The following is a 15,610-nucleotide window of genomic DNA, read 5'->3' on the forward strand; positions in this document are numbered from 1 at the left end:
TGACGTCATCTGGCCGGAAAACGGAGGCGGAAATGCACTGGTTTCCTGTTTGGCCAGGAACTACCGCAACGGTTTCCTGTTTGGCCAGGAACTAGCGCGCTAATAACAAAAAGGAACCTCACGCTGATTTTAAGAGAATGTAGGATTGGAAGATCGAAAAAGAACAGAAAAAGAAAGCACAGCTCATGGTAACTAATGCTCCACTGGCTAAGAGAAACGATCCGTAGATAGTATAAAACAATTAAAAGATCGCTTTTTGAAACGCTTCCGGCTTCCGGTGAAAACGAATGGAATTCTGGGTAATCGAGGACTACGGAAATTGTATGCAGTGACGGTAGTGACCAGCAGAGGTTGCTAAAAATCGTTATTTGTGATTTTGCATTGTACAACTTTAATGACATAGTTAAATATTGAAAAGGGGTGGATTTCCCCTTTAAGTAAAAGTAGCATTACCACAATATAAAAATACTCTGTTAGAAGTAAAAGGCCTGTGTTCAAAATGTTACTTGAGTAAAAGTACAAAAGTATTGGTATCAAAATGTACTTAAAGTATCAAAAGTAAAAGTACTAAAATGTTTGAAAATAGCAGATCTACAAGCTCACAATGCGACGCGTTGTGAGCTTGCAGATCGGCTATTTTCAAATAGCCTAGGTATAAAAATTGGGCTAAAGTGGATAATGTATGTTTTATAACGTAATAATTTATATCTGCAAAACTAGTAACTAAAGTTTCCAAATAATTGTTGTGGAGTAAAAGTACAATATCTTCCTCTGAGATGTAGTGGAGTAGAAGTAAAAGTATTGAAAATTGGAAATACTTCAATAAAGTAAAAACACCTGAGAAATTGTACTTAAGTACTTGAGTGAATGTACTTATTTACTTTACACCACTGGATTCTGGTGTAGAGGGAGAAAAGGAGGGGATCTGTATTAGGTAAATAGACATGTGTATTGTGTCTGCTAATAATAGTGCTGTTAGATGCTGTCACATCTTCTGAAGTTATTGTGGGAGTGGATGGTGCCTTTCACTATGGAGTGAAAGGCACCGTTGGACTATATTCTACGTAGGAGGGCTAGCCTGAAAGAGATCGGAGAAGGTGATAGCAGCAGAAAGCTAATTTCTTGTCCATTATTATTTATTAATCCATCTCTATCTGGCTTCACTTATGTCCTAGATTCTCGTCCATGAATATTGTGAATCATATGAACTCATAATGTGGTTTAAGTATCAATCCTCTGTATGTGTCATTTCAGGGAAGAGAATCAAGGGGAGTCTGTGCTTTTACAATGTCCCTGATAATGATGGTGAAAAAGAGACGATGCATGAGCTTCCGTGTTGGCTTCAGAGTGTGTCTGAAGAGGTTAGCATGATGTCACCATTGTATATTCATGTCAACATGCATGTAATGTGTTTGTAGAATAATATGCACTGTAATTAATCCATGACTTCCAAACTTTGGTTGGAACTGTGTTTCCCTCAAATCATCATCTCAAAACGATAATTTAAATAATCTAATCTAAATAATATAATCTGGTCTAATGTGTGTTTCAGGACAGTAATCTCAAAGGGGAATCTCATGGATTGCAGGTGATCCTGGATGAGTTGAGAGATCTGGTGAAGAACCTGGATGTGTTCTTCAAGAGCAAGGAAGATGGAGGCAGGCCTGGTTACTGGACCAGAATGGCCACACGAATCAACAAAGCTTTCTTCATTTTCTATGTGACAACAGTCATCGTGTTTCTGGCCCTCGTCTTTAAGGAATGGAGTCCTGAATACTAAAACAAGACACAATGCAGCAGCTATTTGCTTCTCTGTTGAATGTTAAACACTCTTAACTGTATAAAAAGGTTGAACACAGGCCTGCAGCCTTCTTATAGTCTTTCCTACAGTATGCAGCAACTTTCCACCTGTTTACTGTTGTAGCAAATGTCTGGATGCTGTTGATGTAAATGCAGCTACATATAGACGTTTAAATGCTAAATTCTATTTGCAAAGAAGGCAGATGAACATGAAAATGTATCAGTCATTAACAAGAAGCTTGTTGACACAAACATATGTCTGAACCATGCAGCGTCATCTGTGATTGTCTCTCTACAGCATACATGGGTAACTGGCGGCCCGGGGGCCATATCAGACCCCCACCTTCACTTAATGCGGCCCTGCAGGTTAATATCGGAATACTGACATATTATTGATTTCAGCTGTTTACAATTCCAAACATGACCCGCTTTTATTACTGACTAATAGTCTATATTGGTAGCTGAATGACTAGAATTAAAATTCTTCTGTCTTTTTTATGTTCAATGTATTTATATTTAAGTTCATAAAGTTATTTGAAATTAAATTAAAAAAAATCCAATAAGAAAATAATGAAAAAAAAAATCAGTATTCCAATTCAAAAATAGCAGATCTACAAGCTCAAAACGCGTCGCAGTGCGACGCGTTTTTGAGCTTGTAGATCGGCTAATTTTGCTACTTTTGTGTGACATAGAATGGCGAAGTACACGGCATTAATTTACAAAAAAAAGTTAAAATACGGAGATAAGAGGTGTCTGCCCGACAGTTTATGTCCACACTCACTCCAGAGGGACACGTGGCATAAATGTGGCCCTCTGGAGTGAGTGTGGAAATATAGTGGCCCCCTCCATCATCAAAGTTGCATCACCCCAAGTTCCACTAGAGGTCCCCATTGTGTTCCCCACATGTGTTCCTCTGTCTTCACCTCTACCAGCTGTGTGTCATCGCCTCATTAAGCCTCCTGCATTTAACCCATTAAGACCGGGAAAGCATCATTTTAGATTTATTTGGCTATTTAAAAATGGCATTATTTACAAGCTCATAGCGCTATGAGCTTGTAGATCTGCTATTTTTGAAAAATTGTGCACATCTTTGAATACATTAATATTTTTTTAAAGCGAACATTTTGTAACTCAAATCTTTGCTTCTGGGGGGTCCCTGGAACAAAATGTTTTACAAATGTTCGCTCTGAAAAATACCTATTCAAAGATTTGCACAAATGTTCACGATTTTTCAAAAATAGCAGATCTACAAGCTCATAGCACGGCACTCATCTGCTATTTTTGAATAGCCAAATGAATCTAAAATGACAGAGATGCGTTCCCAGATTGAATGGGTTAAGATCTTCCTAATCAATCTGGTGTTAGATTATTGTGATAGATGTGTGATTTCTGATGACTTTCTCAGTAAGTTCTGTTCAGTGTATTGGTCTAGTGTTACTGTATGCAATGTAACGAGTCTACTGTAGTCTATTCTAAAGCTATAGACCAATTGTTTGTTTACAAACATTGAGACTGGACGCACAGGTGACTGTTTCATGTAATCAATTCCCAACAGATCCCCAAACCTGCTGTTTTGGGGTGCGCTGGTTTCAGTTCATTCAACCTCCTCGTTAAGTTGGCTAGTGGATGCGACCAATGTGAGCTTGGAGGTCTGCTATTCTCGGCCGTTCTCTGTACGCGACACCTTTGCGGGACGGATATTCTTATGACAGCCTCTGGAGGCGGGGTTTGGGGGATAACTGCTTTGAATTGTTATTATTGTTTACAAACAACGGAAACCAAGGATTATATATTTCAAGAGCGAGAGATCACAGTAAAAATCCTAAGCATTCATCCTCCATACTGGGAGAAAAAACAGCATCCGAAAGTTTGATGGGATGTATTTTTACGCGTGAGGCTGTGACCACTTTAATATTGCATCTTATGAGCGGTGGGGTTCTTTTGCTGCCGACCTGCGTGCGCATACTGGTTCTTATCAGTGTGACGTTGTCTGGTAAGGTGCCTATAGGGCATAGTGGCGGCCATTTTCTGGTTCCAGAGCACATCCATTTTTCCGATCGAGATTTCCAAACATATTTATATCAATTATTTTAAGCCTAGAATCAAGCCATCCAGGCTCCTGGTGAATCATGACCATAAAACATTTTATTCTGTGGAAACAAAGTGAATATTTAATTATATGATATACTATATTTAATAAATACCTTTTGTTTTGCGGTTTTCAAATTTGTTTTTCTTTAAAAAAAATCTAATATGTCATGGTCATGAATCACCAGGATCCTGGATAGCTTGATTCTAGGTTTATAATAATTTATATAAATCTTTGTGGAAATTATGGGAAAAAATGAATGGGGTCTGGAACGATGGAACCAGAAAATGCATGCCCTATAGTGTGGTGTAGTCAGACATTGTTCCTCAAATGTGGATGCCTGTACATTCTGAGCTTGTAGATCGGCTATTTTCAAATAGCTTATGTATAAAATGGGGCTAAAGTGGTTACTGTATGTTTTATAATACAATGCTTTATACCTGCAAATTAACTAGTAACTACATTTTTCAAATAATTTTTGTGAAGTAAAAGTACAATATTTGCCTATGTAGTGGAGTAGAAGTAAAAGTATTGAAAATTGGAAATACTCCAGTAAAGTAAAAAATACCTAAACATTTTACTTAAGTACAGTAGGCTACTTGAGTACATGTACTTAGTTGCTTTCCACCACTGGTAAACAGTGCAATCTTGTACTTGTACAACCCAAATGAGTGAAAGTTCACACACTGGATCAAGCTCCGCAAGCGATTCTTATGGAATTAACCTGGTGATTTGTATTGAATTGGTGATGGTAATTCATTCAAAATCCCTTTGAATGAATTGATCCAGTGATCCTTTTTGGAGAGTTCCTCTGACTTTATGGTTCAGAAGTGCGTGCTTTGTTACCATTTATGTTTTGAGTAATTATAGCCCTTTAGGGAGAGACCTCTATTTATTTTGATTACACTGATCAAGATTAAAATGATGATGACTGATGTGAAACTAGGGACTTGACTGTGGCTCTGCAAAGGCAGTCTAAACACAAGTAGCTCAGAGGAGAAACACTCACCTCTACACACACACACACACACACACACACACACACACACACACATATGCAATTTAGGGTATCTGCACATTTCTAAAGTGACAATTTAAAGACTTTTAAGACCTTTTTCATACCTCTAAAATGAAAAAAAAAATACCAACAAACTATACTATTGGCCAAATTGTCAATATTACCTAAGAAAGAGGAAAATAGCCAATCTACAAGCTCACAATGCCTCGCATTGCAGTTCGGCTATTTTTACAACATCTGTGGAACCGAGTCAAACAAAACGTAATGCCTCAACTCCTACATTCCAAATGCTTATAAGGGTGGATCCCAGTTCAAATATGATTATTTTGGGGGGTCACAGCCTGAAAAGTATGGGAACCCTTGAACTATGCTGTGACACAGTAAAACATAGCTTACATTCTCAACTGAAAACAAGCATAAATGCCCTGGCTTGGATTTTTTTCTCCACAAAATTAACAAATCCACAAGTTATGGATTTGTGTTTACATGCCACTGCACATGCTCATATGATCAGTCAATCAAAGTTTATTTATATAGCACGTTTCATACATCAAGTGCCATTCAATGTGCTTCACAGAATAGGTTTAACATAAACATTAGAAAACAGGAGGATAACAACAAATAATAGAAAGCATGTGAAAAAAAAAGAAAGACAAGGAACATTGGGAAATAATAAAATAGGACAAATACAACAATTACAAATAAAAAACTAGAGTAATGCAAAAACCTAGGTAAAAGCAATGCTAAAAAGGTGTATGCATGTGTCTTAAGGTTTCTTTAAAAAAAAGTCAACTGATTCAGTGACCCGCAGAGCCTCCGGCAGGCTGTTCCAAAGGCTAGGACCATAATAGCTAACGGACCGCTTCCCCATGCCTTTTTGTCAGTGGTGGAAAGTAATTACATGTACTTAAGTACTGTACTTAACTACAATTCTGAGTTACTTTTGACTTGACTAGAGTATTTCCAATTTGCAATAGTTTTACTTCTACTCCACTACATCTCAGAAGCAAATATTGTACTTTTACTCCACTACAATTATTTGAAAACTTTAGTTACTAGTTACATTGCAGATATAAATTACTATATTATAAAACTAAACTAAAGACAAGTAATTGTCTCCGCCAGGCCGAAAGGCATGGCGAGAGAGTATGTTTTACCCCCTGTCCGTCCGTCCGTCCGTGTGTCCGTGTGTCCATCCGTCCGTGTGTGTGTGTGTGTGTGTGTGTCCGTCCTTCTGTCTGCGACCAGCTAATCTCCGCCACCGTTGGCCCGGTCGCTGTGAAACTGTGCACACACACTCCCTGGATACCACAGCAGAACCTCTGCCCCACATTTTTCAGATCAGCCCGTCATAGCGCCACCATGAGGCCGACTTTTGCAAAACACATTTTTTGCTATTACTCCTACAGATTTTGTCCAAAAAACTTGCAAATCGGCACACAGTATCTCCATAGCCATGTGATCAACACGGATCTACAAGCTCACAACGTGTCGTGCTGCGACACATTGTGAGCTTGTAGATCTGCTATTTTCAGCATGTAACAAGAGTAAAATCCTCCATTACGACGCCATCAAGGCACCGCCAAAATAAAATTTAGTCGACTAAAGCAACTGTAGATTTAGATTTAGACTATGACTAAAACTGAATCAAAATGTGCTGTCAAAATCAACACTGAGCAATGGTCACAGAGTTATGGCCATTTGAGGTAGACATTGCTGTAACACTGCTGTAGTACCCCGCCCACATCTGTGCACTTTAGGTTTGTTGGTGTGACTATATTCTCATGCCAGACCCCTGGACAGTGTTTGTGCCTATAGTTTGATTCATGCGGATTGGAGCACCGGACGGTGCACCTGTGGCCCCTTGAAGCCCCTGATGGGGTCCCTGGGGACTCACACATGGCCCACGGTGGGGCAATAATCGTCATGGCAGACCCCTGAACAGTGTTTGTGCCACATTTGATGTGGATTGGGGCATCAGTGTGCCTGGCGCCTCGGGGTCCCTATAGGGCCTACAAGTGGCCCCTGGTGTGACTGTTCTCATGGCAGACCCCTGAACAGTGTCTGTGCCAAGTTTGGTGCATATTGGAGCAACGGTGCGCCTGTTTGATTGATTGATTGAATACTTTATTTAGAAGTGTGCAGAGAAAAAGCACATGGAAGTACAGTTTACTATACAAGGTCAAATGGGTTCGCCCAGGAAAGCCGCAATGGCTTGTTTCAAATGGCCGATCTACCTGCGATCGTGATGCGATGCGACGCATTGTGAGCTTGTAGAGCTGCTATTTTCAAACATTGTAGTACTTTTACTTTTGGTACTTTAAGTACATTTAGATGTTGTGTCTTGTCTTATGAACAAATCAATAAAAATGAATATACAAAAAGTACATTTCGATGCCAATGTTCGAGACCTGTATTATTTTAGGGGAATCGCAGTGACACAGGAGAATCAATCGTCCTCCTGGCCCAACTTTAGCAATCAAAGGCACTTGATCACTTGGAACCCCATTTATTTTGCTGTTTTCTAATCTAATTCAGAGCTCCAGAGCTGAATCTGTCAGGAGCTCCTGTTACAACGTGTAGTTAGGAATGTTAGGAATGTAAACAAAGACACGTGGACCAGAAGTGGAGGGCTGAGGGTGCTGTTTTTTCCACTTTTTTTTTTGACAATGGGTTCCCAGATTGACCTTCTCACAACAGACCAGTTGTCAGTTGCCTGCAACTTTGACACAAATATCACTCATGGGTCTGGGCTGGCCTTTGAACTCTACTTTTCCCCTTTTACATTTTCACACAATTATATACACACTTTGCATAAACGGTAAAGAGACATAAACAGATTATGACCAGTAGGGGGCAGCACTACAGCGTGCAATGCATGCACCGTCTCTACAGCAGATGTGACTTATATTCATTGGAATGCCATCTGAGGTCAGCATTCCATTTCATTGGTTCTATCTGTCTCTACAGGCAGCAGGGGGGGGGGTTCTCGGTTCAGAAGATGGAGGGTATGGGGGGGGGTTCAACCACATGAACCCCTATTCTGGGCATGTCATACAAGGTAAACACTTAAATTGTATAATTTTCTATAGGAAAATTAAATCCAAAATATATATATAATAAAATTCAATTAAATAAACAAAAAACGTGTTGAAAAAACACGTATTAGAAGGACAATATCAGTCACCAGAACCAAGGACATGAGTTTTCAGTGAATCTATCATGGTTAAAATGGAGTTTGAAGTTACAATGGGTTTGTATAGGACGGGGGCGTGTCTGATAGAAATCCATATCAAATGAATCAAGCAACTGTCTGGGGTGCTCACACAAGCCAGAGTAGACGTTAAAATGACCCCAAACATGTTTGAAAGTGTAATAATATCCCTTCTCGTGTTTAAACAGTTTAAACAACCACTATTCCAGGTAATCCTCCACAAACAGTAGGCCTGCCGTTACCTGTCGGCCCGGCCTATCCTCACAGCACCTCTGAGGGAGGGATGATCCTGGGCAGAGTGCCATAAGCACTGTTTTCCTTCTTTAGCTTTCTGTTACTTCCTCTTTCACTGCGTACAGTCTTGGATTTTATTGTTACTGTATGGACAGTGAATGTGTAGCTGCAGAGAGGTTGAGGATTCTACAAAAAGACACTTATTTGTATGTGTAGGGTTGGTCTACTTGACAGAGGACCAGCTCTGTTGTTCTCAAAAACAGTCATCAGTTGAGTGAGTTCAATCGGTCCGTCTTTGGCATGGGGCCTGGGAAGGTGTTCCTGATTATGGGTAAGTCTATATCCACACTGGTGGAACTAAGTAACTATAAGTACTTTTACTCAAGTAATGCACTTCAGAGCGATGTCAAAGTACTTTTACTTTACTTGAGTATTGATGTGTTTGAATACTTTATGCTTTTAATCCATTATATCTCAGAGGCAAATATTGTACTTTTTTTACTCCACTACTTATTTGAATACTTTGCAGATTTAGATTATTATTACAAAACCTTCATGAACCATTTAAGCCTATTTTATACTTGGTGATTTGAAGATGGCAGATCTACAAGCTCACATTGCAACACATGAGCTTGTAGATCTGATTTTTTTTTATTGCTACATTTTGCTAAAATGTGTGAAATGGGACATTCTACATGAATAGCCTACTTTTACCTTTGGTACTGTAAATACAGTATATTTGATGCCAATACTGTTGCACTTGTATTCAAGTATCATTTTGAATGTAGGCCCTTTACTTATGTGTATTTGTATGTATGTATGAGTATTTCTACATTGTGGTATTGCTACTTTTACTTAGGCCTAAGTATTAAAAAAAATATATATCTGAGTACCTCTTCCACCAGTGCTGGGGACCAGAGTGATGAAGACAAAATGTCCAGCCTCGATGTACAGAACTTGACCCATTATTGGCCTCATAACCACACACCCTCCAGCACATACCCTCAATAAAATAATTAACCACATGAACCCCTATTCTGGGCATGTCATAACAGGCAAACACTTAAATTAAAGGAAAATTATAAAATGATATACAAACACGGCCCCCTCACGTATTAGAAGGACAATATCAGTCACCAGAACCAAGGACATGAGTTTTCAGTGAATCTATCATGGTTAAAATGGAGTTTGAAGTTACAATGGATTTGTATAGGACGGGGGCCTGTCAATTGAAATTCATATCAAATGAATGGCAGGTGGCAGTCCTGAGACAGGCATTAAAGGGTTAGTTCAGATTTTTTGAGTATTTTCTGTAGGAAATACTTGCCATTAATGTAGTGGTTGCAAAGGTATTAATTGATTGCCCGAGTCCCGTGGTCAGAGTTATGGTCCGGTTCTGATGAATATGAAGTAGTTCCGGTAGATTTGGTGGGGGCCACTCATTAAAAATAAATTAATTAAAAAAACTAGCATCATTTGTATTGTTGACCTATTTCTACCATATAGTGCAGGTTTCGTTCAATTTCAACCCCTCTGTCACATGGTACTAATGTTTGTGTCCAGAATCACTACGCCGCGGCAAAATACAAAATATATGACACAAAAAATAGTACCATGTGACAGAGGGGTCGAAATTGAACGAAACCTGCACTATATGGTTCCTACAGAAAATACTCAAAAAATCTGAACTAACCCTTTAAATGTGGCATGGGTCAAGTATATTCCATGTTTGGGATTTCAATAATTGGGTCTTATCAGTAGAGACAGTGCTTCCATCTTACATTGCAGGAGCACAAGGGCCATTTAGCTGTAGAGGTGAAAGAGTACGTATTATACTTTATATGGTTATTATTATTATAGACAGATGGCTTTTCAGAGGACAGTGTTACTTGAGCACACGAAGAGATTAAGTTCTACCAGCTAAACTTGTTTTGTGTTAGTCAACTTTAATAGTTGTGGCTTCCATTAAGGCACACATGTGACCCCCACCTTCACTTAATGCGGCCCGCAGGTTAATATCAGAACACTGATATGTTATTGATTTCAGCTGTTACAATTCTAAACATGCAAACATGACCCACTTTAATTACTTCAGTGTATATTAGTAGCTAGACTAGTATTCAAATTCTATTGTCTTTTTTATGTCCAATGTATTTGTATTCAAGTTCATAAAGTTAACATAAGTATAACTAAATGCATTTGAAATTAAATTAAAAAACTTATCAGGACACCAATTCAATAAAAAAATTCTGGATTCCAATTCAAAAATAGCTAAAATAGCAGATCTACAAGCTCATAACGCGTCGCACTGCGACGCGTTTTGAGCTTGTAGATCTGCTATTTTTGCTACTTTAGTGTGACATAGACTGGCAAAAAAAGTTAAAATACGGAGAGACAGTAAATGCAATGTGTCCCTCTGGAGTGAGTGTGGAAATATAGTGGCCCTCTCCTTCATCAAAGTTGCCCAACCCTGCATTAAGGTGAGGTTGATGAGAAGGTCTAAGGTATGCTGAATGGAACAAAGGAAAATTACTTGAGAGTCAAAACAGATAATTATGTACAGTACACAATGAGTGATTCATGAAGGGCATGACAGGATTGAAAGGAATGCAGTGTCACAATAGTTTAATGCAAAAGTGCCTAACTTTGATCAGAGGTGAGAAGGAGGTCTGATGGTGAGGCTGTGGATCAAGGGTTTCCATGGATTATGATTGCAGAGTGTTATTATGGTTATTATTGGTACTATTGGACACTTTGAAACGCTTTCTCTCAACTGACATAAATCAACTTTACTTTTTGATATTTTCAGGGAGTCTCGTTGTCTCGTTGTCCTCATATGATGCAATCATGTTCCATACATGATTGCATCACAACATACAATAGCACAAATCTCCTGCAACATATTAATGAGCATGTCATCCTGACACTTGAGTCACCAACATGATTCAATTGTGTATGTTAGAATATGTTTTTTACATTATAATAAAAAAGTATAGACGATAGGTTAGGTGCTTTCGAATTAAACTATTGTGACACTGCATTCAATTAAAATCCTGGTATGCCCGTCATTAATCACTCATCATGTAGGCCTACATATATGTTTTTCTCTCAAGTTTCCTTGCTCCAGTGTTCCATTTGCATTTTTATCCTTGACGTTTCTGTGAGAAGCATTTAACATGTAATTATTACATCTAACAAATCCAAAAAAAATCACATGTAGCTTGTAGGGTGTGTCTTTTTTTGTTACATTTGCATGCCTTGGACTTTCTCATCAACAAAGAATGCCTGATCACCGTAATGGAATCCACAACTATTGAAGCTTCATTGCCAAAAGAAACCAATGGTTTAGCTCAGAGGTCTTCAACAGGGGGTCCGCGACCCCTAGGGGGTCCGCGGAGGTACTGCAGGGGGTCCGCGAAATTGTTGTTTGATTAAAAAATATTTTTGTTTTTAAAAACTTAAAAACTTTTTTTGTATATATTTTTTAAATGTCAATTTGTCTTTAAACATAACATGAAATATTTTAATAGCTTAGTATTGAATGCACAATAACATGGTATGTTTATACATATATTGAAGAGAAAGATCAGTGGTGTCAGTTCAGCAAAAGCTAAGGTATGGCAAGGTTGGTTGCCAACTCCCAGAGATTAAAATAAGGGACACCTATCCTCCCCCCAAAACCCCCGAAATGCATAGAAAACTATGCATTATACCTATAACACAATACAAAATCAATGGTCTTACACCTGCATTAGGCTGCTATTCATGTTTGTTTTCTTTTTTTTTCTGGAGCGAGGGTATGGCACCTGCCATACCTTGCCATACCCAATTGACGCCTCTGAGAAAGGTCCTTTTGCACATCAACCTGTGCTTAGGAGCAGGCAAGCAACAATTTGTTCATGTTTATTTATATAAAACCAATTTTATACTGATATATATGGTAGCCTACCCCCTACCCGACGAGGTAGGGGGTCCCTGCTCCATCACCCCATCAGTTTGGGGGTCCCTGGCCTGAAAAGGTTGAAGACCCCTGGTTTAGCTGGTAGAACTTGATCTCCTTCTGTAACACTGCCCTTCGAAAAGCAAGCACTCTTTAACACTTGGGGTGCCAGAGGTTTATTAAAACAGGGTACGTCTGGTGCCAGCATTCTTACCGTTTACGCCGCACTGTTTACGGCTGTAGACGCCACGACGTGGACGCAGATTAAAAAAAAAGCTGCGTGCACGATGGTCGAGGGTCCCGACTAACGCCTGGAACAATAATATTTCTAACGCGATCATCCATTGCAGAGCGATCGGCCATCGAAAACGGCTCATTTCCACCACGTTAAAAATAAATATGAAGCTTTTTGTCAAGGAGTTTTAATGGGAGCGGACGACCGGAAGCTTTTTTGACATGGATCCACATCCGGCCTCTCCTTCTTAGAGACTCCTTGGATGATCCCAAAGTTGCGTTAGAGCGCCCCCATGAGGAAAAATAAATAAATAAATCTCTTCACGTAGATCTACGGTTTTGGCACTCAATGCGACCATTTACAATTTTGGCACACAATGTGTTAATAGCCATATGATGTATAATACTCACCCACTCACCTATGCAGCTAAGTGGTCCTTTTGCGATGGAAGCATTGTCTGTACATGTCTGTAATTATCAATTCTCATTATTATTTGTTTGGTCGTTAAGTGACTCATAGTTAATGCAGACATACTGTTTTTAAATGTGCAGCACATTGGAATAGACCCTATGATACATTAAGAGTCCATTAGTACACATTCAGGGCTAGGCCAGTGTGTTTTCGTTAAAAAGATGATTATTTTGCATGTCCGTGGCAGAAATGAAATATGAATGAAAATGTCCATCACAAGCTGCCATGGTGATGACACAATGCATAACTGAACAGTGAGATGGCTGTAACACACACCGTCCCTGCATGCAATAAGCTACATAAGGAAGGGGGGGGGGGGTGGGTGGTTGGGCTGTCACTCAGACTCCGAGTGACCAATGGAGAGGTGTCTTACATCTTTCAGTGTAGGACCCGCCTTCTGACCTTTCACCCCTCACACAAAAAATCAGAAAGAGAGAAGAAAGGAATGGAGAACGAGTGCAGAGAGAGAAGGCTTTTGCAATCGCAAAAAAAAAACTTTCATTCGCAAACGAGATTGTTTTTTAAATGTAATTACATTTGTATTAACATAACACATTTGAATTACACACACATTTTAGTGTGAATTTTGTTTTATGTAGTTAAAAAAGTTTTTCCTTATTGTTTTACTCTTGAGTTCTAAAAGTTTATTTTCTTTCAAATATGTTTTTTTGACTTGCAAATATATGTTTTTTGATTGCTGTGTGTGTGTGTGTGTGTGTGTGTGTGTGTGTGTGTGTGTGTGTGTGTGTGTGTGTGTGTGTGTGTGTGTGTGTGTGTGTGTGTGTGTGTGTGTGCGTGTGTGTGCGCGTGCGTGCGTGCGTGCGTGCGTGCATGCGTGTCGGCACCGTGGCCCCCGTCCCTTGCGTCTGAACATCGTCCGTCTTTCTCTCTGTCCCCCGCAGTGCCGTTCCATACAGTAGAGATCCAGATAAATATCAAACATGAGAGAAAGAGAGAGAGAGAGAGAGAGAGAGCTGTGTGTGTGTGTGTGTGTGTGTGTGTGTGTGTGTGTGTGTGTGTGTGTGTGTGTGTGTGTGTGTGTGTGTGTGTGTGTGTGTGTGTGTTTAACAGACGGATAGTTTGCCAAAAAAAGAGGCACGGCACAGATTTATACAAAATAATGCTAAAAGCATAAGAGCCTCAGGGCTCGTTTCCATTAATTAGGTCCTGTGTATTCCCGAGAGGGAGAGAGAGAAAGAGAGAGAGAGAGGTAGACATACATAGAAATAGATCATTTAATGACAATCAATAACGTCCTGTCTCTGTATCGTGCATATAACACGGGAGCTTTGCACGTTTTCATGAGACGTCGGTTAAAATGAATTGGAATAAAAACAAATGTATGTATCTGGTCTGGATCGCCTCTAGTGAACTCTTGCAGTGTGTGATCCCTTGTCGGCGATCAATCGCGTCGTAAAAAACACAACAATATATGACGGCCGATTTCAAGACAGAGACTCATGTAGTGTGAAATGCTTAACGATCCGATGAGTCCCCGACCACTTTAAAAGTACCACAGTGTGTACCTGCCCTAAAGCAACAAGGCGAGTTATAACTTGCAACCAGCAACAGCGTTATAAAACAGTTCACATCAAGGCACACAGCCATGACCAACTGTCATTTCCATAGCAATGGTATGGTCATATAAAAAGCAGTGACAGTCCACATCAAGCTGACGAGCATGTGTGTGTGTATGTGTGTGCCCATGCGCACATTGTTGTGCTAATGCCTTCGAGCTGGCAGGCTGGCCTGCAGGTTCTGTCCAGTGTTGCCAGGTCTGCTTATTATAAGCAACTTTGGGCTTGTTTTCCTGTAAGTCGCTTGTAAATATTCATAGTTGCAGGTTGCTTTTGTTTGGGCTTGTTTCTGAAGTGTAGTTGCTTATTTGGGCTTGCTTTCAATATTCTATTTGAAAATAGCTGATGTAATAGGGCTCAAGTGGTGAAACTGGTCGCTTCTTTTGGGCTCGTTTTCATAGACCTTGTCGCTTGTTTCACTCACAGAATATGGCAACACTGTCAGCTCCGACAAAAATATAAACACATGGCATTTTTGAGCTATCGTAGCATACTGCTTTGCTTTGGAGATGATCGATCGGTATAGGAATTGAGAGCTGAGATTGAGAATATGGTATCTAGTTCAAATGTGCGACGGGAAAATGATTAGTTAGGCTTGCTTCTGCACATACAGACGAGCAGACGAGATGTCCACTCTACGGAGCCTGTCTGACCAAACAAGCTAAACAGCCAATCAGGGTGCTCTTCACCTCCCTCTCTCCCCCCTCTTTATTACCCCACGTGGCTCTACCAGTCTCTACCAGTCTCTACCAGTCGGCCCAAAAACTGAACATGCTCGGTTTCTCTGAGTCGATAGAGGTCCAACCCGACGGAATGACGCGACCCGACAAATTGTCGGCAGCAAACGCTTTCCAGCGCTTTCCGACACGCACACGCACGCGCACACACACACACACACACACACACACACACACACACACACACTCGTTCTACTGCTATGTGGGAAGCTCTACCAACTGTCATAATAAAGTGTGACTCCTTACCCTCCTTCTAAACCGCTCTAAAAGAGCACTTACAGGAGGCTGCAGTTTG

General features: G+C 40.0%; 2 protein-coding genes across 5 annotated transcripts in view; both read left to right on the forward strand.

The window, feature by feature from the left end:
• The window catches only part of LOC308104228 (5-hydroxytryptamine receptor 3A-like), a 47,336-nt gene extending 44,988 nt beyond the window's left edge, over positions 1–2,348 (forward strand). For 2 of the 4 annotated variants that reach the window (XM_080454593.1, XM_080454594.1), the window contains 2 exons: positions 1,255–1,361; positions 1,553–2,348. In XM_080454593.1, the coding sequence (XP_080310719.1) occupies positions 1,255–1,361; positions 1,553–1,780 (335 nt within the window). In that variant the 3' untranslated portion in view covers positions 1,781–2,348. Of the gene's footprint in view, positions 1–1,254; positions 1,362–1,550 lie in introns of all 4 variants that reach the window. The other 2 variants (XM_080454592.1, XM_080454591.1) reach the window with 2 other exon arrangements.
• Positions 2,349–8,641: 6,293 nt separating this feature from the next.
• The window catches only part of LOC308104227 (uncharacterized protein), a 34,972-nt gene continuing 28,003 nt past the window's right edge, over positions 8,642–15,610 (forward strand). Inside the window, exon 1 of the mRNA XM_080454588.1 lies at positions 8,642–8,686. Coding sequence (XP_080310714.1) covers positions 8,656–8,686 — 31 coding nt within the window. The 5' untranslated portion in view covers positions 8,642–8,655. The remainder of the gene's footprint in view (positions 8,687–15,610) is intronic.

Source organism: Gymnoscopelus braueri, assembly GCF_963280865.1.
Source record: "Gymnoscopelus braueri genome assembly, chromosome: 17".
NCBI lineage: Eukaryota > Metazoa > Chordata > Actinopteri > Myctophiformes > Myctophidae > Gymnoscopelus > Gymnoscopelus braueri.